This window comes from Plectropomus leopardus, chromosome 6 (assembly GCF_026936395.1).
Source record: "Plectropomus leopardus strain MGB_pleo_1.0 chromosome 6, ASM2693639v1, whole genome shotgun sequence".
NCBI lineage: Eukaryota > Metazoa > Chordata > Actinopteri > Perciformes > Serranidae > Plectropomus > Plectropomus leopardus.
The window spans coordinates 9,521,990-9,548,830 of record NC_142181.1 but is presented as its reverse complement, the minus strand read 5'-3'; the positions used below and the strand labels follow the sequence as shown (position 1 = coordinate 9,548,830).

General features: G+C 39.5%; 2 protein-coding genes across 4 annotated transcripts; both read right to left on the bottom strand.

Moving 5' to 3' along the window:
- Positions 1-1,577: 1,577 nt before the first annotated feature.
- On the bottom strand, positions 1,578-7,279 carry hspa13 (heat shock protein family A (Hsp70) member 13). Its single transcript, XM_042487141.2, has 5 exons — positions 7,119-7,279; positions 6,670-7,010; positions 5,235-5,448; positions 4,865-5,032; positions 1,578-3,932 (listed from the first exon to the last, which is right to left on the bottom strand). Exons 1-5 carry the CDS (start codon positions 7,141-7,143, stop codon positions 3,352-3,354), a joined length of 1,329 nt encoding a protein of 442 aa, XP_042343075.1. The 5' UTR covers positions 7,144-7,279; the 3' UTR covers positions 1,578-3,351.
- A 620-nt stretch (positions 7,280-7,899) lies between these two features.
- On the bottom strand, positions 7,900-26,204 carry samsn1a (SAM domain, SH3 domain and nuclear localisation signals 1a). 3 transcript variants are annotated; one of them, XM_088078658.1, is made up of 15 exons: positions 26,053-26,204; positions 24,214-24,381; positions 23,823-23,869; positions 22,872-22,912; positions 21,842-21,925; positions 21,027-21,121; positions 19,368-19,491; positions 18,178-18,608; positions 13,929-14,009; positions 12,976-13,104; positions 12,281-12,398; positions 11,920-12,077; positions 11,600-11,812; positions 11,100-11,247; positions 7,900-8,771 (listed from the first exon to the last, which is right to left on the bottom strand). In XM_088078658.1, the coding sequence occupies exons 1-15, from the start codon at positions 26,074-26,076 to the stop codon at positions 8,617-8,619; spliced, it is 2,016 nt and encodes a 671-aa protein (XP_087934784.1). In that variant the 5' UTR covers positions 26,077-26,204; the 3' UTR covers positions 7,900-8,616. The 3 variants fall into 3 exon arrangements, with proteins under 3 accessions (XP_087934784.1, XP_087934785.1, XP_042343242.1); XM_088078659.1 differs by having other exon boundaries at positions 11,920-12,071; XM_042487308.2 differs by lacking the exons at positions 18,178-18,608; positions 19,368-19,491; positions 21,027-21,121; ... (3 more) ...; positions 24,214-24,381; positions 26,053-26,204 and adding an exon at positions 15,140-15,298 and having other exon boundaries at positions 11,920-12,071.
- Positions 26,205-26,841: the final 637 nt, after the last annotated feature.

Here is a 26,841-nt window from a genome sequence, read left to right as displayed (position 1 = left end):
AGTTGCAAAAATAGCCAAAAACTCCATAAAAATGCTTTTTTTTCCATTTTAAGTGCTCTATCATGCTGTACTATAAGTTTTTTTTCCTACATGCTATGGTATGGCATTTTTTGGCATGGTATACTGTGTAGACTGCTGAAAAATGTTCAGTTTTTTAGCAGTCTATAGTAAAGCTGAGGCTTCCTGAGTCAGCAGACAGTCAGAGTGGGCAGCCGCACATCCAGAACTATCACAGTGAACACAGGCTTCCCCCAGGGCTGCGTCCTGAGCCCCCTGCTGTTTAGCCTGCTCACCCACGACTGCACTGCCAGACTCAACTCCAACCACATCATTACATTTGCCGATGATACCACAGTGGCGGGTCTCATCAGTGACAATGATAAGTCTGGGTACAGGATGGAGGTGAAGCAACCTTACAGCATGGTAGATCCCACAATCTCTCCCTCAATGTGAACAAGACAAAAGATGGTGGTTGACTTCAGGGGGGCTGCAAAACAACATCACACGCTGCAAAACATTGATGGTGCTGCTGTGGAGAGGGTCAGCAATGTGAAGTTGCTGGGAGTTCACTTAGCTTACGACCTGACTTTCACCATCACTTCACCAACACCGCAGCAGTCATCAAAAACTTAGCCATAAGTGACTTTTCTCCTCCTTTTCCAAGCTTTAAAAAGATAGTCAGACAAAGCAAAAACATTACCGAAGAGATACTTCATTAAGGGGCCATCTTCCATACGAATCAAATCAGGGTCATGATCGTTATTTTTTTTAAACAATGTTTCCTGTAAATCATGATACATAGGACAGTATAAAATAAAATGAATTTCATTTTCATATTATACTAAGACTGTATATGTCATTTTGGACAACACAGAATATTTAAGTTCAAGTTTGAGTAAATCACTATTCAACGGTATAAATACCACGTATCATTTGGTCTACTCCAGTCAATGCAACCACAACCATGGGGAGGACTGCTGTCTTAACAGATGTCTAGGAGACACTCACTGATGTCCTCTACAAGGAGGGTAAGCCACAATAGGCTATTGATAAAAAGACTGGTTGTTTGCAGATAAATGGAAAGTTGACTGGAAGGGAAAAGAGTGGTCGAGAAAGGTACACAAGCAACATGAATGACCGCAGCCAGGAATTATCAAGAAAATCAATCCAAGAACTTGGGAGAGCTTCCCAAGGAGTGGACTGAAAGTGACGTCCGTGCATCAAGAACCACCACACACAGATGTTTTCGGGAAAAAGACCTACAATTGTTGAATTCCTAATATCAAGTCACTACTGAACCAGAGACATCTGAAGTGTCTTTCCTGAGCTAAGGAGAGGAATAACTTAAGCGGATTAACCCTTCTTGTCTTTGTCTGGACTTTCTCGTGAGTCACATTCATTACCTTTTGGAGTCAATGGAAAAAAATCTTTCAGGTTAAAAATGGATAAAGTGACCCCTTAATTTCTCAGGAACAGCATCATTCATAACACCTGGGGATCTTGAAACAGCATGTGGTGAGTGTGTGAAGTGCTTTGTGTCTGTAGCTCAGGAATACGGACTCAAAAAAACAGTGACGTTGAGAAATTGAATTTTAATTTTATTTTTTTTGGCTGACATGCAGGTCATTACCATTCAACTTACTTTTAATTTTTTAGGTGTCTTGACTCTGACACTGAGTTTAACATAATATATAAAAATATATCCTCGTCTTACATTTGTTTTTTCTCCCTGTTTCAATAAGGACCAATAAGTGATGTGTCCAGTATCTAAGGCAAACAGCAATAGCCTCACATACCTCTATACTCTAGTAAAGGCTCTGACACATTAAGATCTCAGTTCCAACATGAGAAATACATTTAAAAAACACAAGTAAGTCAAATAAATAAACCTATTCATGAATGATTTTTGGCAAAAGTGAAGTTAAGTTAGCTGAAAAATGGTCACAAGGGACCACCAGAATAAGAGCAATTGAAACACCTGAAACACTACATTATTAAACAAATCTGTAAATGACGGTCCCCCTGACAACCCCGAACCATCAGGTCCATCCGACATTCGAAATGTGACACGAACACATTTCTCAAAATCAAATACACAAGGCACCAACAAGCAAAGCCCTGGTCCTTTTGCAGGGCGACCATCTGACATTCTCTCCCTACAGCGGGATAAGCAGCCTGTTGTGCTTACCTCCCTATGCAGCTCAAGTATTACACAACAGAAAGTTACTGCCATTTTAATAAAGCTCTACTATTGCACAAAAAGTTGGCCAACAAGTGGAAGTCCTCAAAGTGCAGCACAAAGCATAATTCTTCTTTTACTTTCCAAGGCAAATAATGCAGTCTGGATGATATACAAAGAGAGGGGTGGTGTTGTTAATGGTGTAATATTTTACAGCATTGTGTAAACATTAAGGCTCTATCCAACGTGCACCATCATCTATTAGTTGGTGACTCGGCACCAAACCAGAACACCGTAATTACAAGGCGAGTAGTCAATATTGCAGTAAATCTGTTTGAAATTAAATATGCATAATTACATCCTTTCACTGAGGGCATCCTCTGTCCCAGTGGACACCCTAAAACCCTTTTTGGGACACTATGCATCACAGACACCTAGACAAGGGCCCTTGACGACATCACTAGCTTGCAGCGGTTCACCTAGATTCAAAAAATATAGCAGCTGTCTAAACAGATGCAAGCACACTGTGTGTCAACCTTTGATGGAGAGATGTAAAAATACATTTAAGGCAAGCAAGCAAACAAACACACACACACACACACACACACACACACACACACACACACTCACTCATAATTAATGGAAATAAATAAATAAATAGCAAAAAAATTACTGGCTTGTCTGCGAGTCCTTCCAAAGGTTGTTCCCTGAATCGAATACCTTTTAAGCATTACCATGATTAAACGCCATCAACAAAGCTGAACATATCAGTGGATAATGTCTGACAGAGGATTTAGCTTCATAAGAAGTTCCATGTTCACATTTTATCAGTATTTTGCTGTGTTATTTCTGCTGGAGCTTCATGCACAACAAAAGCAGTCATCGCTATAAAAGTGGCTGGTCACTTCTGCAGATGTTAGCAGTTAGTATCTGTCCAGGAGGAATGTTGTTATGTATCAATGTGTAACAATCATGTTTTTCTGCTATCTCTGCCTTTCACAAACAATCAAGTATGAGATGAAACACCTGAGTATTATGTCTGCATTCAGGTGACAGAGTCTTTCGTTCCTCACTTGAGGAGATTTTAGATCAAGAGAAGCATGAACCGGTTAGGAATGGGTGGCATGTCACTAAGGCATCCCTTTTTTCTCAATAAATATTAATAATGAAGATTAGCTGAAGTTCGTCTTGCGCAGGTGTCTGTTCGGGATTTCTATAGCGCTCACTTGTAAAGGCCAGGAGCCGCCCATAATGCCAGCCTGAATGGCCACACCTGTAACCACAGCCAGATCGGGGTCTACTGATGTGTTGGGCTCCTTTCCAAAGTACTCGCTGATCAGCCTCCTGATCCGCGGTATCCTGGTGGACCCTCCCACCAGAACAATCTCATCCACGTCCTCTTTTGCCAGGTGGCCCTCAGTTAACACGGTTTCAACTGGAGCCAGGATCTTCTGAAAGAGGTCCTCATTTAGCTCCTCAAACAGCTCGCGAGTGATCACGGCCTGAAAGAGAACCGGAGCAGGAGCAGAGTCTTTGGGTGACTCGGAGCTGTCGTGAGTGTGGAGGTGCAGGGGAACTCTGATGGTGACGCTGGGTTGGAGGGTGAGGTTAAGCTTGGCGGCTTCCACAGCCTGTCGGAGATGGTGGATGTCCTCTTTGAGAGTGGGTGGGATGCCAAACTCCTGTCGCGCTCGCTCTGTGGTATACTGGAGCAACCTCTGGCTGAAGTCTTGACCTCCGAGCTTGTTATTCCCTGCCAAAAATTAGTCATTTTAAGATTACGCCATAGTTCCCTCCAGGAACAAGGCCTCTAATTTAGTTCCAGATCAAAGATGATGAAATTATGCGCCATTATATCATATAAACATATGATATAACGGCGCATTCCCACTTCATGGTAGCGGATCTACTCTACTCGCCTTTGGTATCGGGTACTTTTCTGGGGGTCCCAGCACGGATAGACACAGAAATTAAATAGTGGAGACAGATGTTTGGAAATATAATGTAATAAACACACAGCATTGACATATTCCTGCTATTTTTTATTATTTCAGGAACCTTTATGTGCAGAAAACATGTCATTTATAACACAAAAGTGAATCATTTTTAGAGCTTTCATGGGACGCTTTCGGGGGAGGAGCTCCCCTTAGCTCCCCTGTAGTTCGAACTATGCATACGAACAGAACGTTTGCACCTCCTCGAGCAACCACGGCGTGATCTTTCTGGTTACCATTTTGGGAAAGAAAAAAAATTATACAAAACTGTGGCCGTTACAGCTATAGCTTTGCTGTTTGCACAGTTGCGGGTTTTCCGTGCGTGACGACGCATTGACACAGTGATGATTCTGTCTGACCAGTCAGTGGTCTGCAGTGTTTCACGTGCTGCACAGGTACCAGGTACTTCTTCCAAATGGAAAGCCAAAAAAGGCGAGTAGAGTAGAGTAGAGTAAAGCCAATACCATGCAATGGAAACGTGCCATAAGACACCCACCTCTTCAGCAAATCTGACTGACTGGGTGGCTTCAGGTGATAGTCCTGACCCTGTATTATTTTTTAACTGTTGAATCCACTTAAATCATGCACGGACTAAAATCATAATTTAAGCCTTTAACTGGGACATGAACTCTGCAACTAAAGGCACAGCTCCTCATACAGACAACAGTGTACTCAGCAGTGAACACATTACCTGCCATTGCTCTGGTGAGAAACATGCCTCCCTGTTTGTTGAGCAGAGAAACATCAAGGGTTCCTCCCCCGAGGTCGACCACCAGCACGTTGAACACATCCACCTTGTGCAGGCCGTAGGCCATGGCTGCAGCTGTGGGCTCATTGATCACACGCAGGATCTCCAGGCCTGCAAGACAAAAGTATGATTGTACATTATGTGATAGCTAAATTACTAATGCAGTGCATGTTTATATCAGGATATGTAAATATATATACAAGGATACCAGTGGCCGGCGGCGTTTTAAACTTTTGAAACTGCTTGATGTGCATCTTTGTCAAATGACCCACAAGGGCATCCAACATCAGTGTAAACTAATTAGAGAACTGACCGGCGAGGTTGGCTGCTCTGACAGTGTAGTTCCTCTGTCTCTCGTCAAACTCTGCGGGCACCGAGATGACAGCCTTCTGTATGGGCACACCCATCTGTCGCTCAGCCATCTTCCTCATCTTGAGCAGCAGCCTGGAGCCTACGAACTCTGGACTTACAGCGAAGGTATGGTTGGTGGAGATGACAAATTCTGCACTCCCATTATTGTTCATCACCTGGGAGAGCAGCAAAGGAACAGCGTAAGTGGGGATGGAAAAACTACAAAACTGAAAGCAAATAACTGGGGATATAGCAACATGATTTGAAAGTTTTAATTCAAGTAGTGCGAAGTTGAGTTAAACAATTCCACTGCTGAGAAAAATAAATTGACAGATATTTTGATTACAAGCTCATAACTGTTAATCATTCTCTGGTTCCATCTTCTGAGACATAAAGATTTGTGAAGTTTTACTTTATTGTAAATGAAATATCTATTAGTTTTGGGCTGCTAGACATGCCCCTGAGACCTGGCCTCGGATAAGCGGCCGAAAATGGATGGATGGATGGATATCCTAAATACAAGGATGCATCTGAGTATATTTGAGGCTGAGGATTTTAAATGATGGTTCTGAGTGGTATATGACAGAAAAAAACACACGATAATGTGTAAACCAGTCTAGTAAAGTGACTCCAGGAAACAACTGTTCATTATTTATGAGAGGGGACGGTGTGGTGCAAAAAGGGGAAGGCAAATCAAATATTATTTCAAGTGCTGGGGAGGGACTTATGTTGTAGATTTAGGCTTATGGGAAGGGAATAAAACTATAAATGGCTGTATTTTGTATTTATTTTACTTCCAATTTGTAGAGAAAACACATCTTCCAAACCTGCCAAAGTTACATGTATTTTCCAAAAGTCACTCAGGCTCAAGGTAAAATATTTGCAGATTTTAAGGAGGTTAAGAAAAAAAAGAATAGGGATAGGGATCATATGCATTTACAGTAAAAATTAAAATCTTTCTGTCAATATTTAGAATTTGTGACAGAACAAACTCCATTTGTTCAAATGCCTTTAGCAAATGTTAAACAAAAACTGACACTTTCAAAATCATATACAGAAAGTTCCCAGCATTTTTTATAAGGTCAAGTTAAAATTCAAATAAAAAAGGTTTACAAAGTAAAGGTTCCTCCCATGCTGACACTTTCTTTGCACTTTTTAATCAATTAATTTCATTAGCCATAATTAAAATAAAACATTGATACAAATAATCGGCAAAACGCCAAATATGGGCCTCAATAATCTGCCAGGCATATAATCTGTGGACCCCTAGAAAAGACCCCGACATTATATAAATGTCTGATAAATAAATAAGAGATCCTAAGTGATCTTCCACATAAATCACTCAATAATGCACAAAGGACTTCACACTCAGTTAAACCAACTCCATCTGCACCCACCTTAAACGGGTACCGAGCACTCTCCCGCTCCAGGACCTCCGGTTCAAATGTCTTCCCGATAAACCTCTTGGCATCGTAGATGGTGTTTTGTGGGTTGCTGTCGGCCAGGTCCACGGCTTCGTGCCCAGCCAGCACCGCAGTGGTGGTGAATGACACGGCGCTGGGGATGCTCTTCCTCCCCTCTTCATCTGCTATCACCTCCACATCCCCGCTGCCCGGGTGGAAGACACCGACAGAGCAGAAGGTGGTGCCCAGGTCCAGGCCGATCACTTTGGGTTTGGGGGGCGGTAGGTACTGCTGGCCCAGGTAGCCGGCCAGGAACAGGGCCAGTATCACCGACCCTGTGGCAAGATGACAACACACAGGTGGACCAAACCAGTTAGCTCACGCGTTAGCACAGACAGACGCCGGATAATTACCGGCGACAAACAAACTGTCACTGAACTTACCAATCATAGAGATTTCTCCAGACATTGTCGCACACTGTAGCGAAGTCACCCACCGCTGAAAATGCACAAAACGTCCGTCAAATGGTTCAAATTGCGGCTAAATGATGTCCGGTTTTGACAAGTGGATGATGCGAAATAAGAGTTTTTCAGACTACCAGCAAAATACACGTCAACATTGCATGGCTCCGAGTGGATGCTGGTTAATGTAGTTTTAGGAATACGCCATTGGCGTGATGGATAGCGTAGCAAACAGTAGCTTTTCACTACATTTCCCATCAGCACTAGCGACATGAAACGTAAACGAAAGTTTCGTGACGTTTAAGTGTTCTAGCCCAATCAGGTAGTGCCAGGGCAGGGATTTAAAAAAATGACATTAAAAAAAGACAGAAAAAATTGACGTAAAGACCTGGTTGTAACACTAAAGTAAATAAATAAATACATTAAAGAATACATTAAAAATATATAATAATAATAATAATAATAATAATAATAATAATAATAATAATAATAATAATAATAGTAATAATAATAACAATAACAATAATAATAATAATAATAATAATAATAATAATAATAATAATAATAATACCATTATTGATATTATTATTATTTATTTATTTACAATTACAATATATAACTAAAACTTTAAATGTAAATGTATCATAAAGTATTATATTTAGACCTACTTCATGGCTATTTAGCGATCAATCACTTAAATAATATGTTAGGCACTGAATGGTAACTGAAATAAGTACTTCTGACCAACCACCAAAAAACCTAATTGAGTTGCATTTCTTTTGGCTCTTTATTTACAAAAAGTTGCAAAAACAGTCGAATGCTTCACATGAGTTCACACACAGGCTCTCTCATTTGCACGCAGGCTTTTTTTATAGGCCACACACGCACACACACACATTCATTCAACCACAGCCAGAAAAACTTTAGAAAATAACATGTTTTCCTGTACAGTATACATTATAGGCAAGATCTGACCATGTGCTGTTCAAACCCTGTCACTACATTTCAAAAACATCCCCTCAACAACACCACTTTATTCACAGAAGGAAAAAAAGAGATTACACTGGATGTTGAATTCAGACTGGATTTGATAAGAAAGGTCAAAATTATGCAGATGTGATAAATAAAGGCTTTATATGGAAAAAAAAAAACCACTAAATTATTGATATTGCAATAAATATAAGTAACATTTAATCAATTAAATGTCACTTTTCAACAACATAAAATAAAGAGAACTCCAGAAATCAAATGTACAACTTCATTATTATCTTGATAAAGTGATACATGGATAAGATGACATTTAGAATATTGGTTGTTTGTTCTTCCTATCACACTTTTCAAAAGCTTCTACATTAGGCAAGCACGAAATTAACATAAAATTTTGAGAAAATAAAGGGATAATTGTAGAAACCACAAGTCATAAGAATACACCCAACACTGAGTTCCAAACATCAACGTATCCATCTGACAGGTGATCGCATTAAGAGTCCGCAGCGTCTGTGAGCTGCTCTGCGTCGTCTTTACTGTCTGAGCATTCAGATGGAATGAAGCAGCCCGAGTCTCTGGGACAGTCACTGTCCTCTTCCTGTAGACTGTGGGAGGATATGTGCTCCTCCGCATCCCTGACATCATCACCTGCAGCCACAAAGCAAATGGAATCACATTAAATGTCACAATATTATAAGTTCCTGTTTCCAACCACATTAGAGAAGGTAACACTTCTAACAGTGGAAATTAACCCATAATTAAATGGTAAGGCTGATTCTCGTTTGTATTTGGATTATTTACTTCTGTGAAAGAAAGAAAAAATACAGGTTGCTATTGCTTAAATTACTGTGAGACTAGGATGATGTGTTAAACTGTCACCAGCCAAATGGCCCAAATTCTGAAATAACTCCCCCAGGTATGGCCCAGCAAACAGCAGTAGAAACATGTCTTCTTTTAGATACCTAAAATGTCCTCTTTGACTTTTATTTTCCACTTTCATAGAGTAAAAATATTCTACCTTTCTTTAATATTTCTACTTTACTGATGGAAGCTACTAATCCTCCTGCCTAGGTTGCCAAACCACTAACCTAATGGAGTTCAGCTTGATTAATTTACTGGCATCTCATGTGAGTCAACACGCTTGGCAGGGTCACGGTGCAGCCGCTGCCATCTGTTTAGTCACGCTGTCACCCAAACAAAAAAATTTACAATGATGATAATTTGCCTTGTCTACAACTGCAATAAAACATGGGCAGACTGAACATAACTAGCCAGTGGATGTTGTTCCTTCGTCATATACTGGAAAGTAGTTTTGTTTTCATTCACTGAGCTATAATCTGCTTTCTGCTTCAAGACAACAGATTACAGGAACACCTTTTGCCCCATTAAGCACTTTCTATCTGAGTAACAGGAAATCACTGATAAGCCTCTCAGAGCGCACAGGATGTGTTTCTGTTCAGTGTGGCACAAATGCTTCAGCTTTCTCCTGCTGTTTTACATTTTAAAGAATCTAAACTTTTTTTTTATATATTCTCCAGGTGATATTAAATCTCAAATAATGTCCAGTCAAGTTTGCACTGACATTGCTCTATATTTATGTTAAACCTCGAAATAGACTACACTTTATTTTAGCAGAACCAAGTATTCTTCAGCAGAACCAAGTATTCTTCAGGAGAACCAAGTATTCTTCAGGAGAAACAGGATGGATGTTCATATTAATATCTTTATTTCTTGAAGCTTTTTAAGACATGACTTCTGTTACAGGGCTTTGTAGAATTCTCATTTCTGATAATCGCTAGTATATCCTCTTCCTACAGCTGGCATCCACCCTGCATCATCACCTTTTGGTTTTGTACCTTTAACACCTCCACCACATAAATGCTATGCATTCCTTAAATGTTGCAGTGTCTGCAGCTTGGCAGCTTCGTCAAGTTGCTTTGATGGTAAGTGCTACAGCTCATGCTTTGTTTCATTTTATGTGTGAGCTTTGGAACGTCTTGGAATTATGGAAGACAATTAGAGCCACAAGTAGAAAACTATTTAAGTTTTTAGTCAGAATTCAGAACTCTAAAGCTGCAGCAAATATTGCATGCTATGCAATACATACACAATGTGAGTGCTAAATTCAACACACTTTAGTGCACATAAACACTATATTTTCATAGTGCACTGAGCTTTAATGACCACTTCCTGAGAGCCTCCTTGCAAGATGAAGACGTGCAACCATGGCAACCCATTCGAAGCTCACCTCTACCACCTTTCACCTCTAATCAAGATTTTTAAATTTAACCTAACAAAGTGAAATCTTATTAAGTAAAATCTTATCCAATTTCTCAGTTTTACCCCAATTTCTCAGTTTTGAGATCAATAAAGTATATCTATCTATCTATCTATCTATCTATCTTATTACAGTTAAGTTGAAGCATTATTGACATTACAGAGCTATCTTGGTCACTTTTTTTTTATAAGAATTCTCTTGATAATTGCATTGTATATTGTGCAATAAATGTCCATTGTTTGCATACTGTAATATTTCACCAGAGATAGTATCCAACTAACATACTATTGGTTTCATACTAAGGTATCAGAATGGAATTCTGGACACAGTCGGAGTATGAAGTCAAAATTATGACCCAGAATTATAACTTTGAACTCGGAATTCTGACTTTATTCTCATAATTCAGACTTTAAACTCTAAACTCAAATATATGTATCACTTGGCCCTAATCTTCTTCCATTTGGAGCAATTTAATTAGCAAGTGAGCCTTTATTTTAAAAGAAGCTTTGGGTATGTTCCTTTGGTCAGAATCTTGGCTGGGATCACAAAGTTTATTTTCCAGGAGTGATCAGCACACTGAAATTTAACTACACTTAACATGTCACTGTTAAATTTAGCAGTAAATTAGCAATTTGTAAAACTTTGTGTGGTTATTGTTCATAATACCAATGCTAGCCAATGCTTGGTATGTCGCTAACCTTCTGTGTAGCGGTACTCAGCAGCAGCGAGAAGCTTGCGTCTGTGCTCGGGGTCTTTGACATTCAGCTCTATCAGGTGTTTCTCCTGCAGGTGCAATAAGTCCTCCACTGTCTGGTAGCCATTTATCAGCAAGGCAGAGGCGTACTCCTGCAAAAATAGTTGTGTCTTCATTACCATCAACCCACACGGTGTACACATTCACATTTTATCTCTTGAATTTCTACACATCAGTTTTCAAATCAGGTGTGGTAGCCTACAAAATGTTTGCAAAGGTATGAAACTGGTTTAAAATGGAGGCCAGAGAGGCATGTTAATGTGAGGTATTTTACCTAAATACATCATCAAGTTTGAGTTGTGAATGCACAGCAACATTTCATGCTAGCTGAACTTAAACAGGATTTCTTTCATTAAATTGGGGTTACAGCATCGAGATCAAGGAAGATGTTAAACTGAGATAACTCGTGTGCTTTTCTGTTATGAGGTGGGATCCCACCCTCACCTCAAGATTCAGTCGTTCTAGTAACTCCAGCAATGTTTTAGGTCGAGGTCTTTTGCACAGCTTCTGTTGTCTGATCTTTGGTGCCTCCTCTTCTTCCTCCTTTTCCACTAAAACATCTACATAGATGAACTTGAAATTGCCCACTTTGTTGTTTAGCATGCCTGTCCAGATGCCCATTGGAGGCTTACTGATGATGTTGATGATGTCACCAACCTAAAAAAAAAAAAAATGATATAGCGTTATCTGTTAAAATGAGCACATACATCAGGCTCTTGTCCCTGCACGACATATTTCTGCGTGGAATTAGAGTTGTATGCTACCTTGAGTTTGAGGGAATCTGTGTCATACGGGCTGGGAACGAAGTCTGTATGGACACGAGCTCTGCCGCAGAACTGTCCCTGATAGGAGCCGTCCTCCTCCAGCCTCAGACTGTCTCTCTTACCAGAACCGTTGGATTCACTGGTCACACCGCCTGAACCAACAAACACAACACAACACAGTATGATTACACAGTTACAGTTATCAAACAACACTACAAGGTCATTCATATATACTGAGGTCGGATGATTTCTTTTTTGGCATTAGTTATATAACCCCACATATTTATTCACTATGTGAATAAAACAGCCAAACACTATATGGTTCAGCCTTGCAGTGTATGCAGTATGTGCAGATACTTACTAGACGAGCTCTGGCCACTGTAAAGACTCTCTAACGAGTTGCTTGTCTTTGCAGAGTTTTTCTCAGCTGGCAGGCTACCCTCTGTCTCTACCTCAGGGTCTTTGTCTGTGTCATCACCCTGGAAAAATATACAGTTTTAATTGAGAGATATGTCAAAAAAGAGACACATTTTTAATCCTCAATCACTCACAGATTAAATGCATTAAAGTGTACAAACTCAGTAAGTTTACATGAAAGTGAAAGAGAGTAGGCAAACTAAAACAGCCTCAGTTAGAGATGTAGGTTGTGAAGTTGGAGAGCAACTCATTTTATCTCTCATTGGTGTCAAAGAAAAAACACAAAACTGCAAGAAACCAGGTTTCGGTGTAGCTCAGAGCAAAGTGCGTCATTTGAATATTGCCCATAACAGCATCATATTTGAGGATGTGGGTTATAAGAGATTAAAGTGATAAGATTATTGAGAAAAACATCGCAGGTTTGATGTTATGAGGCTGATTTTCATCAGATCTGGACTTTTACTGGATTTGAAAGGTATCAAGGTTTTTATTTTTTATCGTTTGTTCTTACAAATTGTTGATTGATGCAAACAGTTATTTGTACCCTCTGAAGAACTGATTTGATTTGAAACTGATTGAATTGGATTTGAATAAAAAGTGGTGTGTGAAAGTTTGTGTGTCTTTTTTTCAGTTACTCACCATCTCCTCAGAGAAAGACTTGGCGTGTTTTTTGCCCATTTTTCTGCGCATGGTCAATGAAATGGCCTTCATCTTTTTTCCAAGTCCAGCCGATTTGTTTGGGTCCAAAGTCTCACACTCTTCTGTGAGCTGTGTGAGGAGAGTTGGTTAGTTCATATTTGTCATAGGCGTAGATTTCTGGGGTGATGAAGGAGACACGTCCCCCTCAATATAAAGAGCATGTGCATATTTACCCCTCAGTAAAAACATGAAAGGAGGACCTTTATTTTGACAAATTGAAGACATTCCCACCATAAATTGATGCAGAAAAGTCAAATATTGATGTATAAAAAGCATAGTTGTTGTGCACATCCAAAAACTGTTTAAGGCATTTGCTTGATCAATAACAGATGCCAATTAATAACAAGAGGTCCACACACTGCAGTCCCCTTTAGTGTAATTTATTAGCACATCAATAAGTGACATTTCAAGCCAATGTTGTTCTTAAGACTTGAAAAAGAAATGTATAGAAATCAACCAGGATGCCAGAATTTAAATGTTTGTGGCTCAAAATTTTGTACGGGAAGACACCAAACTCCCAATTTTATTTGTCCCCCTGGAATATTGACAATAGTATTGTGATATTTAAAAACTTGGCTCCTCATATTTCTCACATCCAAACACTTTGCATCTTTACTACATGCCAGCAAAACATGCATCACTTCCTGGACAGCAAAAGGGGTTTTTCCCAGCATGACCTTTGTTTTCCAGTGTCCCATTTTTTATTACAAAACACATTACTAAACCATTACATGGCTGCACACATCCACGCATGTACAAAAGGCAATGCAAATGTTTCTATCCAATGACATAACATGACTCCCTGGATATGCATTTAGTGTCATCATACATGTTACTATAAAACATGTTTGCCGTTATGTCCAGAAAAATGAAATAAAAACATGTCTACAAACCATGGATGTTCCATTTTCCTCTGGCTTTGCTTGTGATGAATGATGTCTGAGCCCCTCAAACCTGCCGAAGCTGGTGGAGCGCTGAAGGGAGGATTAAAAGACAAAGGATGTCACACAGATGACTGGCACAAATGGTTTATGTAGCGAGAGGTTTAACAAAATTACATAACATCTGGTCATTGCACACGTGAGTCCTTGTCCCAGATGTCTCAAGACTCAAAAAACCTGCTGCATCTTCACTCTTTGACCCCACTGGATTTCACTTGAAATCTGAAATATGAATGAAGATTTCCAGTGTCTACATCCACTTTACTGTCTCTGAAAGGAACGTCGAATATTTTTCTTAAAGCAAACTGAAGGCACCTCTAGTATAAATGTAGGTGTATGAAGGCAATATTCAGTCTGTTTTGAAGGGGTTTCAAAATGAGAGCTTGTAACATATGTGGTACATACAACGTCCTCTATTAAATCATGTGGCAGCAGAGAGAATATGTGTCTCTTTACAGCTGTACTAAAAATGAATAGATATAAATAAATAAAACTGCTGCGTCCTCTCAACCCTAGTGACATGTACTCACAGTTGCTTTTCTCTGGCTCAGTTTTAATTCTTTCCCCTGTTTTTTCCATTTTTTCATAAAACTAAAAGTCACCATAATCTCTCCCGACTCCCCATCATCTCAAAAAATAATTATATAAATGAGTAATCCCTGGAAATCCCGGTTAAATATGAGCTCCATACTCCTAGACAGCCCTCTGTGGATTGTTTTAATGCAGCGTCGTCTGACAGTCCAACACTTGTCTGCACTGTCTGCAAATGCCGCTATATTCTTCCCCACAATTTTGCTTTTTGTGCTATTATTTGTTTTTGTTGTTATTTTTGTTTTGTTGTTTTGGGGTTTTTTTTATTGCCTTTGTTTGTCTGTTTTAAAGTATGAAAATTCACTTGGGAAATAGGAGCAGTTAAAAAACATCAAACATATGTCAACTAGTCTTTAAGTTTCCAATCAGTATTTAGCAAAAAATTACATCTTTCTAAATAAAAAATCTTTTTTTTTAATCTCAGAGTTTATTTAAATGATGTTAAAAATTAAATTGAACTACAACTAGTATTGCTGTGTCTCTCTTTTTTTCTTGAGAACATTGCTCATGTCTGAAGTGACCATTTCTAAAGTGATATTACTGATAAATATTTTTTTCTGATTTTCACCTACCTTCGGCTTCATGCTCTTTTTGTCTGACACATTGGAGGCCGCCCTCTGTAACATTTTCTCCTGTTTTAAGGTTAATTTCAAATCTCAGTCTTGTTCTTCTGTTCTCTTCACCCCGCTCTCCTGACAGTGAAGTGTTAACTAACACTGCGACTGCCTGTCTGATGGCCTGACTGGCCCACTTCCTTACAACACACAGGATGTGAGGCAATTGACACTGTGTCTCTCTGAGCAGTATCGCTTTGAAAGGGGAAAAATACAAGTGCTTGAGTGTGCATTTAGTGGGCCGCTCAATGAAAACATTAAGAACCACTTCCAGGAACTTCTGCATCTAGGTTTTTAGAATTGTGGTATTTGTCTTTCAAGAGATCTGAGATATCATGGGAAGGATGAACTTATGTCACATCTGCTACTGAGATGCATTACTGTGGTTGATCTGCTCAGAAATGAGGTGTAATGTCACCAAGTATAACCTTGTCAAAAAACCACTGGAGTGAATCAGTATGTAAATTTAGGGTGACATCCGCAAACTAACATTATAATTGATCCACTAAACTTGACAGTAAAAGCTGTGTCTATTTCATTGATAAAATGGAAAGACAACACAAAAAAATGTGAAAATGTTTGATATTCCTCAAAAAGTCCTTTTAATAGCAATGGGGAAGTTGGTTTTGGTAAATGATGCTGGAGTAATTTTGCTATGCAGTCATTTCTTAATGTGGGGTGAAAACGTTTGAGGAAGTGCTCATGTATGACAGAGGAACAGCTGAAAGTGGCAACTCAGTTGTGTCGAAACACTTTCCTGTTCCTCGCTGCTCCCAATATGGAGGTAAATATTTTTCATTTCATGCCTTAGAAACACAAAGACATGAACACAAGATATGTCTAAAGTAGATCATTGCATTTGACAAGGGTTAAAAATGATCAAATAACTACTTTCTAACAAAACATGGCCTCCCTGGTGAATCTGAGATGCAGTGTGACTCTCAATAGGATTGTCTATTACAGTTAGTCATTGCTCTTGCGTTGCCAGGGAGGGTTTGGCTACTGTACATTGTGGGGGATTTCAATCGGTCAGCTGAAGAAAAGGGAATACTACAGACAAAAAATGTTGCTTAATCCCACTGCCTGCAATCAGCATGAAACTCCTGTCAATCCAGATTAAGGTTTCTAATCTATTACTTCAGAGGCTCTTGACTCCCTGGAGAGTTGTTCATCTGAATGAGACAGCTAACATTTAACGAAGGCACCTGATCTTTGTTGAAATATTTTAAAGCATTGTAAGGGAGGGTCCTCTGCATTTTGGCAAGAATTATTAATTTAATTTGTTTTTAAATAGTTTTCCAGCAGAAGTGGGATTTTTGAGAATGCAGCATCATGTTTGCGGTATATGTACATTATAGTATAAGTTGTAAGAATGGCGTGTTTAGAATCTTATAGTATTTTTTAAATTTGATTGACCATATGGTACAGGCCAATATTTTAGACATTTAATTAACTGTATGGTACAGGCCAAATGGTACACTTAAAAGAGGGCAAAGAGAGTGGACAGGTGGAGCTAAGAAAGCCAGGATGTTATTTCCATGGCCTGGAAAGTTAAATCAAATTTGTTGAGCATGTGCTACTCTCTCTTAAAGCCAGGAACCGCAGAATAATTCTCAAACTTGTAATGTCATCAAGTATAAAGGCCAGAGCTGCTGCAGGGAGCCTGATTTTGTGGACATGGAGTGTGACAGACGTAATTTTGAAATGTTTGGAGCATTTCTACAAGACTAAATTGGCTCGAAATCTGAAACGTTGGTTCCCAGGTGGAACCAATAATTATTAGGTTTTTCGTGACCTGAGGTGTGAACCAAGACGACATTATAGTCCATCTTATATTATACAGAATGGAAAAGTCAAGTGAGAAATAATCAGAAAAGTAAAGCATGCAGTGATCTTGCTAATAGTTAGTCTGTGCTTGTTTTTTAGTATTTGAACAAATATCCGTGGTGACAGAAAAAAAGATTAAGAAAGATCTTGCTACTACGGTTTACATCCATTGTGGATTTTGCTACGCCATCCATTGATGAAACTTCCTTAATTACAATGGTTGCACTCAAAACTGGTGGAAACAAGGTTCTAGGACCCCCCGAATGGAACTAGTTCAAGAACCAAAACAAGTTTGGTGAGAAAGGGGGTATTAGTGTCAAGTATGACATCTTTCCCAATTCATAGTCATAGTAGCAGATCCAGACTTTTTAGTTAATTATATAGAGAGTTTTAGCACTGTATTATTTGGATTTGGGAGAGAGTTGTTTATGTTTATTACCATTTTTAGACTGTATTAGACCATAAATGGCCATAGTTTCTCAAAATTGAGGCAGTACAAAGAGAGAGTCTAAACATAACCATCTCTTCTATAATCCTAAGAGGCTTTGTGTCCAATTAAAGGACATTTTATCTCTAAGAATCAGTGACACTATAGATCCATAGGGATTTTGTAATCTCTACGCCAGATCATCCTTTTCATCTTAGATAATTTTCTCCCAAGTCATGTTAAGCTGTAATTGCTTTGTGTCACACAGGGTGCACACTGCACGTGCTCTCTGGGTATCATTACAAGGTCTTATGATAAGAGATGTCAAGTGCAAGCAAAGGCAGTGACCTTTAAGGTCAATCTGCATTATTATGTTGGTATTAACACTGAGTGAACCATTGAAGTTGCTGTATTGAACAGCAACTAACTTAAAGAATCCCAATGGAAGAGTCTAAGATTAATTAAAGAATGAATTATCAACTAGATTCCACAAGTTTGTCCTTTAGATAACCTTATAACAAGGACATGCAACTAGTTCTGTGGGAATTGAGAGGTTAAATTATGATATCAAGCTTCATTTGGGTTGCATAGTGAAGAGCACTGTAAAAGTGCATTTGAACTAAGCATATCTGAAATGGATGATGCATCAGAATCATCAAAGCACTGACTCAGCGCTCAGATCTCTTTCAAGGACTAATAGAAAAATAGTTTCAAAAACAATGAACAACCAGCAGATACTCACATTTGGGTCTGAGAGATCCACATCCGTGATAGATCTTGACACCTTTGGAGGAATCTGTGGTTTACAGTCCCGTTTTAAGCTGTCATCCTGGACCGCTGGCTGCTGCTGTCTTCCTTCCCACTCCTTCCCAGGTGACGCGCTAAAGTCATGAGAGTAAGCGCGATACTCTGTGAGCGGCCTGCGGCATGTGTGCTGGATCGTCCCCCAGGCAGGGCTGCTGTCACCTGGGTTGCTCCAGCGTTGGTTGTGGATGTGAGTGGGTGTCGCTCCACCGGGAAGAGTGGCCATGTCTGTGCATCGACCTGGGGTTGTGTTCTCCTGAGCTGGGAGGGTGGAGGACTTGCCTTGGTAGGGCCTCCTGTCTGACCTAAATGGCACGTCCAGATAATGGGGTCCCATGGGTGGGCTCATAGCGCATGGTGGGGAGTGCACTGACAGAGGAGATGGGAGAAATTATCAGTGAAAAAAACAGACTTGTAAAAATTATGTGAGACTGAAAGAGTGTGAGGGGTGTTGGTATTAAAACTGGAATTAGACTTGTGCGTCATGTTGAGGTCTTGCTACAACAAAACCATTCATTACTGCAACACAGAGTGATTCATGGTTCTGCATTTGTTCTACCCACTGAGTGTCCTAACACAACCTCAAAACTACTAGGAAGATTAATGCAGTCATGCCAAGAAATACTGCTTTTTCTCTTTCAATATTTACTTGACAGCAGACCAATAACAAAGACAGCGAAGAGCCGCCTTGTACTGGAAACTGCTTAGCAGGATGAAGATCATCCGTGAGGCCACTTCATATATCCAAGCAGGAGGGAATATGTAGATGGCCAAACGGAGCAATTAGCATTTCTTGCGTTGATGTCCCCTGTCTTTGTAACCCCTATGTGTAGTCTGATCAGATGCAGCCCTCTGTGTACTTATGCTATAGGGACACCACAGACACCTACACTGAGGGCATTGCAACACTTAAAAGCGGAAGTATAATTCAGAATTCATCATCGCAAAAAAGTCATGAACTAGAGTTGCTACATTTTTTTAAAAAATGCTGCATGAGTCTGTTCCTCATATGTAAGCACGAATAATAGTCATAGTCTTAGTCATTGAGTTTTCAGGTGCTAGAGAGTCCTGAAAGGACGGTTCAGTGTTGGGATTAGACAGTTGCTGTGATGTAGGAAGCTGTCTCACCTGTGGAGTTGTAACTTTTCTTTGACGTCTCTTTCCCGCTCTTTCCAGCCGGTTTCTTCCCAGTCTTTTGGTGTCTTTTAACAGCAGGTTTGGACTCTGTCGACACGCCATTGACATGGACACTCTAAAAAGATGTAACACACAACCCATATGAGTACTTTCACTCCTGAATCTCCACAATGTGACACCTCCTCTGATTGCTCAATAATACATCAAGGGAAGGTAAAAAAAAGAGTGTTATTTCCTTTCGCCCGTGTAGCACAGCCAATGTCAATCCTCAATCAAATAACCATCTACTTTTTCACAGACATTCCTTGGTCCCCAGAGGATGAAACCTACTGACCTTAGTAAACCTTTGACATTACGTCTAGTGCCACCATTAGATTAACATTTTTGTCTTTTTAAGGGAAACTTCTCAATAAGTATTGGATAAACTACTGGTACCATGAAATTTGGTACAGAATTTTACAATCCCCTCATTTCTTTTTGTCCAGATAGCCTACCTGTTATCACCCCATCAGTATCAGCTGTACTGAACGTTGAATAGTAATAAGCAAAAACCTAAAAAGTTGCAAAAAGTTCCATCGGGCTGTGCACAACCAAAAAGCACTTGAGCAGACACCATCCCATTATTTATGGCGCTGTCTGCTGTAAATGTACAACAATGCAGCTCCAGTTACATTGTGCATGACACCGTTCCCAACCTTCATTTTACACATTTCCTGATTAACATGTTAGCATGCTAATGCTAGCCAGCATCTAACTCAAAGCACTTCACTGCACAAGTACAGCCTCACAGAGCTGTTTTTTTTCTTGGGGGATGGGAGGGGGACTATTTATGAAAAGATTAGACACAATAGACACAATATCTTCTACCAAGTCAAATTTGGGTCACTGGTCATTTTAGTAGTAAAGCCACATTGTGCTGCACTGAGAGCTGCTGCTGATCCACTACTGGCAAGCTCTGTTTTGTTTGCTTCTCACTATGATGGGCATTAGTCAGAATGGGCACTGGGTGACCTGGCATGAGGCCTCTAAGCCCTCCCCACCCAAAACACACACACACAAACAGAGAGAGAGCGAGAGAGTCAGTCCTCTTGTTTTCTCATCTCTCTCAGCCATGTGGTCTAGAGATTACACAGAGGGCAGTACCCTCTTTGGACCATCTGCACTGTATTAAAACCCAATCAGCATTTGCGTTAAATGATTGTGCCATTTAGGCCACCAGAGGCTCTCTGAATGTCACAAGCAGGTGGCAGCTTGAAACTCCCAAGTTAACGCAAAATGGCCTAGTGTGCAATGTGAGCATAAATCTGTACCATTCACGCTCATGTCAACAGGTTTGTTTTGCTGTGGCTCAAACTTCAGTTTGGCACAGATGCATCAGATAATGATAATATTTAGTGTTGCGTTATTAACAGTGGTGGTGACATAAAATGGAGGACGAGCATGTGCTTTAATAGAATGACAAAAGAATATAATACTATTTGTGTTTGCTGGCCTGTAACTACAGACCTGTTAACTTTTCCACTTGGTTCTTTATTATATTTCTATGTTACCCACACCCATGCTGTAAAAATACAAGTGCAAAAGGGATTTTATTTTTTAACATCACATTGCATTAATCCAACATCAATAAGTGAAGCTTTTTATTATTACCTGGTTTGAGGGTAGTTTCTCCTTTTTCTTTGTGCCAGAATGATTTGCTCCTTTCCCTTCTTTGGTTTCGGTTCTGTGTTTAGGCTTCCGTATCTCTAGAAGGACACAACACATTGCAATACATATTGCATATATATAATCATGTCAGTGAAACACGAGAAAACCAAGTCAAAAACCTTATGCCACAACAAGAAGTTGCACAGGAAGTTATTAGTTATTTGTGTATTTCCCCTGCTCCCCGGAATTTTCAAATCTGTCCAAAAATAATAGTCAGCTGCACAAATGAACATTGATAGAGGTTTCACTTGTTGTCATCACTCCTTCTGTTCATACTGGACATTGAAAAATCCCGTCCTAACATGCTTTCAATGGAAGTGAAGGGGGACAAAATCCACAGTCCTCATTTTGAGCAAAAATTATCCCAAATTTTATCTGAGGGTAATATGAGGCTTTGGCAGTCTGAGTTAATCTAATCAAGTGGATACCCTCTAACGTTGTTGTTGTTATAGTTTGTATAAATTTCCCTCTTGTGTTTCCCCAGACCTTGTTTGAACCCATCCTCTAAAACTGGTGTTGCATTACTACCTCAGATATGTTTTCTCAACAGTGCAAATCTCAAGCAGTTAGAAACCTACCTCTGCGTATATACAATCTTTGCAAGCGTGTTCAACGTTATTGAATAATTTGGGATCTATTTTTGCGTGGTGAATTAGTTGGAAAACCCAAATTCTTCAGACGTCATGCTGGGAGTCCAAATGAACATCAGAGATAGATAGATGCATAGAATCAGCTTAACCTATTTATTTCCTATTTACCTTCATTTTGATTGTTGGCGATGTGGACTAAATCTTCTCTGCTCTTGGACGGCTGCCAAACTGTAGTATTACAGCTGGGGTTATCTGCCGTGAAGGGAGACAAATCACAAACATTGAGGATTTTAAGGTCGGTGGGAGGCTGGAGAGACACTGAATGAAATTGTTTTCTGAGTCGCTAACAGGAAGCCCTGCGAGTTGGGAGTTTTAATCTAAATAATGGAGTACAGTATTTTCTGTGGAGCTTTAAGATTATTTTATTGTAGTCTTCCATAATGTTTATGATAGGTGAATATGTCTTGACCATTATGCTCAGTCACACTTAAAAACTAATTAGCACAATGCAGCTAATTCATCAAGCATTAAACATGTAGTTGGTAATTTAAAAAACAAACAAACTGAAAACTGTTACTATTCTCACAGCTATGAATGAGACAGTTTTGAAAAAATGGCCTTGCTGCATGTGAACAAGCAATCACTGCATGAACTGTGGTCAAACTATCAAACTTAGCAGCACTAATCAAATATAAATAAAGATTCTGTTACTGCAATGCATATTTCTTGACTCAATTGTTATCAGAAACATATTTTAGTGTACTCATTAGTTGTAAAAGGAAAAAGTTGGCCAGTGGATGATTTTCGCACTTCAGGCGGTATCTAACATGAAGGAATTGTCACAAAGTTTCTCATTTTACAGCTAGACTGTCACTAAAATATTTTTTTAAAACGTTTGACACGAGAAATAAATAATGCAGTAACATAATTGAATTCATATTCGATCAGTGCTGCCTGTTTTGACAGTTTAACAACAGTTCACTGAGTGATTGACATGACTGACAGCTGTGTTAAAGACTTCACTGCCACAAGAAGCAGTAGAAAGAGGAGGAAGGCCATGATTTTTTTCACAGACTGTCTCATGTAGAATACTTCTTTTAAAATACAATGACAAGTTTAAGAAAATATGACACAGTTATTTACATAAAAGTTGCCAAATGTAGGTTAACAAAACACAAAGGAAATTGTTTGTACTTACCTAGCGTTTCATTATCCGATGCAGATTTGGATATATGTGTTCTGAAAGTAATATTGACAAAGAAATATCATATTATACAGTTGCCTCTAATTGGCCCTTAAGTCCAACAACAAACCACAACAGGCCCACATGATTTTTCCTTATAATCAATAGTAACAACACAATGGCAAAGTTGAGCATAAAGCGCAAAAAATTACAAGGTTAAAAACTGATGTCTTATTGTAAGAGTAGCTTGATCCTGTGCAGAGGTACTCTGTATGATCTCTATCTGCAGGCCAAGAGACCACACTGGGATGACAGAGCTGTGTTTCTTTCAAACTAAAGCGAGGGGGGGTAAAGGTGTTGAGGTGACGGGTGGGCCTTGAATCCGCTTAGTCCAACTAGCCCAAAGCTATAATCTGCCTTCTGCTTTCCCAACAGTCCACAGGGCACTGCTTCTCAAAAAACATTCAATACCAATTACACTAAACAATACATAAAAAGACTCTTTTTTTTTTCAATTGCGTCTAATGGGCTGCCAATCCTTCTTGACACAGCATTGTGTTGACCAGAGATAAGGAAGAGGAGAGGAGAGCTGCTGAAGAGCATGTCGCTTCTGCTGCAGGAAGGATTTACAGTATTAACCCTCTGTGAAAATAAACAGGGAGCCTTTCAAGCCATATTATTACTCCTCTCTGGGAAAGCCCTTTCACTTGCATGGCAGATTTTCTCTGCACGCACATCCAACAAAAGAAACTAAAGGAGGGTTATACAGTAGAAGCCTGGATTTCCTACAGGAATGTTCCAATGTTTTTTAACGCAGTTTTATTGTCTGTCTATGGCAGAATAATGTAGTTAGTGAAGGAGCAAAATAAAATATGTCATAGATTTAGCTATAAGTTTAAATCAATGTGATTTGATGCCACTAGTACCCTCTTAGCATGTTTGTGTCTAACTCTCTGGTGAGCTCACCTTCTTTTCTTTTTATTAGAGTTGGTCCCGTGCGCCTGAGGCAGATCCTGAAAGAAAACAAAACCTTTTTAGTCAGATGTTAGTGTTTAACAATCTGCACAAAATAAACAATTACTGTCATATTAAAATTGATTTGATAAATACATTATTTATCAGTGACATTTAATTACATGACAAGCTGGACCCAAAATTCCGAATTGTCCAGCTTCTGCAGCAGCTGTCAACTAACTATATTCATCATTCACAATAAGCTTTATCTGGCAAGTGGAAGTCTAAAAATCCCGATTCCTCTGAGAAGTGACCCCATGCAATCTGGTCATGATGGTCATATGACTCCAATCTGCAAGACATGCATGTGTGTGGATGCACACTATGTAAGCATCCCTCTCACCATAGAAATAGATCTCCCAGAGCCTCGCCACTTTGTGCTGTCATCCAGCAGGACTGCTGGGCTGCAGGATCGGCTGCATGTGCGGCTGGAGGAGCGGCTGGGGATGGGCGGTGGCGGGCCATCACTGGAGCTCTGCACCGCCTCATACAGGCTGTCCATGGACCCCTCCTGATGACAGACAGACAGACAGACAGACAGACAGACACACACACACACACACACACACACACACACACACACACACACACACACACACAGCGTAGTTGAACTTCAGTAGCATTTTTGATGCATGAATGAATTTCATCTATCCTGTTGGATCAGTACTTTTGATGAAGCACATAGGAAGGATTTATAGGTAACACACTGTGGTGAGGAAATGCCATGCATTGTCAAGCACACACATCAATTTAAAGTTTATAGTACAGTTCTTTCCAGAAAAAACGAACTAAGAAAACTTAAAGAAATGTATACCACAGTCAACATAAATCTTTGTTGCATTGCAAACAAATGCAAGCACCGCAATAAGAATTATGCAGATTTGATATGACTGTGGGAATATGCTGAAAATGTTGCGCCAAAGCTCTTTTAAATTTGCTTGTCAACCATGGATGTAGGGAAGGATTGAATTTCCTCAGCACAGATTTCAGTGTGGATTAAAATGTGTTTGGCTTGTTTGGATTCCTTCTAGGAGCATATAACCCTTTTCTCTCGCCATCCATCTTGTCTTGTACATATGATGACATTGTATCTCTTTCTTGGGCAGACATTTTAAGAGAAACAAAGGGGATGGACATGACTGAAATTATAGAAACTTAAAGATCCAACACACAGAAATACTCACATTTGTGGACTTAATGTTGAACTTAACCGTGTAATTTTTTTAGATAGCATTTTCCTAAAGTTTGTTTCTATGTGTATATGTTTCTGTCACCCACTTAAGTTTTTACAGTATCATTTACTTCTCTTTAACTTTAACCAATGATGACCTAACCCAAACTACATGCATGTAAAATGTTTTCTCATGACTAAGTTTGTGTACAAGAATCCATCGTACACGTGATGTGGTATAACGGCAACAGGGAGACAATCAGTGCAATCGCAGTTCAAGCCTCTGTTTGCTTGTAAATAATCCTGATTATTGGTTGACATCTCCAACATCTGTCCAAAGAGAATTGTCTGTATACATGCCCCCCTTTTGCCCACGTGTAGTCTGACAGCTGCAGCGGCATCTGAGGGACCATATGTGCGAGTCGTGCATGTGCGTATGCTGCCACCACACACTTGTCTTTACCCCGATCACTTCACTAATCAATACTTTCTTTCTGCTTTCTCCTTTTGAATTATAAAGACATCAGTTTATACAGAAACTACAACATTTAAATACACATATACAGTACTATTGTGTCATGCTCTTCTTATATTGTAAATGGATGGTACATTTTAGGAAAACTACATATAGCAGTTACATTTAGAGACATTTTCACATTTTGAGCTTAGTTTAGATGTGGATTGCTCAAAGGAGAAACTCAGTATCAGAATTACATCTCTAATGGTTCAACAGTCAATGGGTTATAATCAGACAAACAAGAAATAGCCTGCAGTACTAGTCTTACTAGAGGAATAGTTGCCTGCTTATTCAAAGGCTGAAACACTATTATAATAACCTTTTACATTTTCTCTCACTTAAGTGCTTCCACAGCAAGACATAATTCAAAGATATTTAGTCTATTGCTTCTGGCCAAGCTCACTCTTGCAACCGAAGGCTAAAGTTCTCTTTCCCTCCAGTTACACATAAACAGCCTGTTGGGTAGATGCAGAAATTCAAAGTGCGTCTCTTACCAGCGAGAAGCAGAATAGGTTCATGTTGGCTGAAAGGTCCCCAGATTGTGTCGGTGCGTCTGATGGAGGTGAAACAGCGAGCTGAGTGACAGCCAGAGACTGAGAGACACAACAGCTCAGCGTGAGCCCAGCCTGGGTCGCCTGCTGTCTTCTCAGATTAATACCACAGTGAAATCCCTCCACTAATCCAATAGATGGACCACCATTACTCTACCAGCTGAAGCAGGACTCACTCTTGACAACAGGCCCACCATTTGTCGAGAAATAGTATGAGTCTTTGTTTCGAATCTTTTAGGGATTTTTTTTGTTAGCAGGGAAGCTTTATCCGGCAGCCATGCTCTTTTTCTAACCTAAACTCAGTGGTGAAAGAAGTGTTATAGCCTTTACTCAAAGTACTGTAACAATAATTTAAAAATTGCTACATCACAAGTAAAAGCCTGCATTTAAAATCTCATTTAACGAACATTTCTGAAGTATAATCAGCAAAATGCATCATAACAAAAATAATGTAAGAAAAAAAAATCTGGTGTGTATGGTGGAACGAGTTACTATTTAGTACTATAACTATTTTATGTATTTGATTTGCCATACTAGATTTACTACTTTTTTATCAGCTTAATCCAGTGATTCCTAATATAAGAGTCATAAAATCTGGGGGATCTTAAGTTTATTAATAGGGTAATAAATAGGGGGAAAAACTGTGTTCTGATAGACTTTTAACCATTGTTTGGACTAGGATGCCCTACTAGGCACTGCTTAGTGTAAGGAGCTAAATGCCTGATTCAATCT

What these genes read in the sequence shown, in the direction of transcription:
- hspa13 (XM_042487141.2), bottom strand. Translation starts at nt 7,143, where the DNA reads ATGTCTGGAGAAATCTCTATGATTG. An exon ending in GTGCTCGGTACCCGTTTAAG is followed by an intron (nt 5,449 to 6,669) that starts GTGGGTGCAGAT and finishes CTGCTCTCCCAG; the next exon opens with GTGATGAACAATAATGGGAG. An exon ending in TCTCACCAGAGCAATGGCAG is followed by an intron (nt 3,933 to 4,864) that starts GTAATGTGTTCA and finishes AATTTTTGGCAG; the next exon opens with GGAATAACAAGCTCGGAGGT.
- samsn1a (XM_088078658.1), bottom strand. Translation starts at nt 26,076, where the DNA reads ATGAACCTATTCTGCTTCTCGCTG. An exon ending in AGAAACTACCCTCAAACCAG is followed by an intron (nt 19,492 to 21,026) that starts GTAATAATAAAA and finishes ACATCTTTTTAG; the next exon opens with AGTGTCCATGTCAATGGCGT. An exon ending in GAAAAGTTACAACTCCACAG is followed by an intron (nt 18,609 to 19,367) that starts GTGAGACAGCTT and finishes CTCCTCTGTCAG; the next exon opens with TGCACTCCCCACCATGCGCT.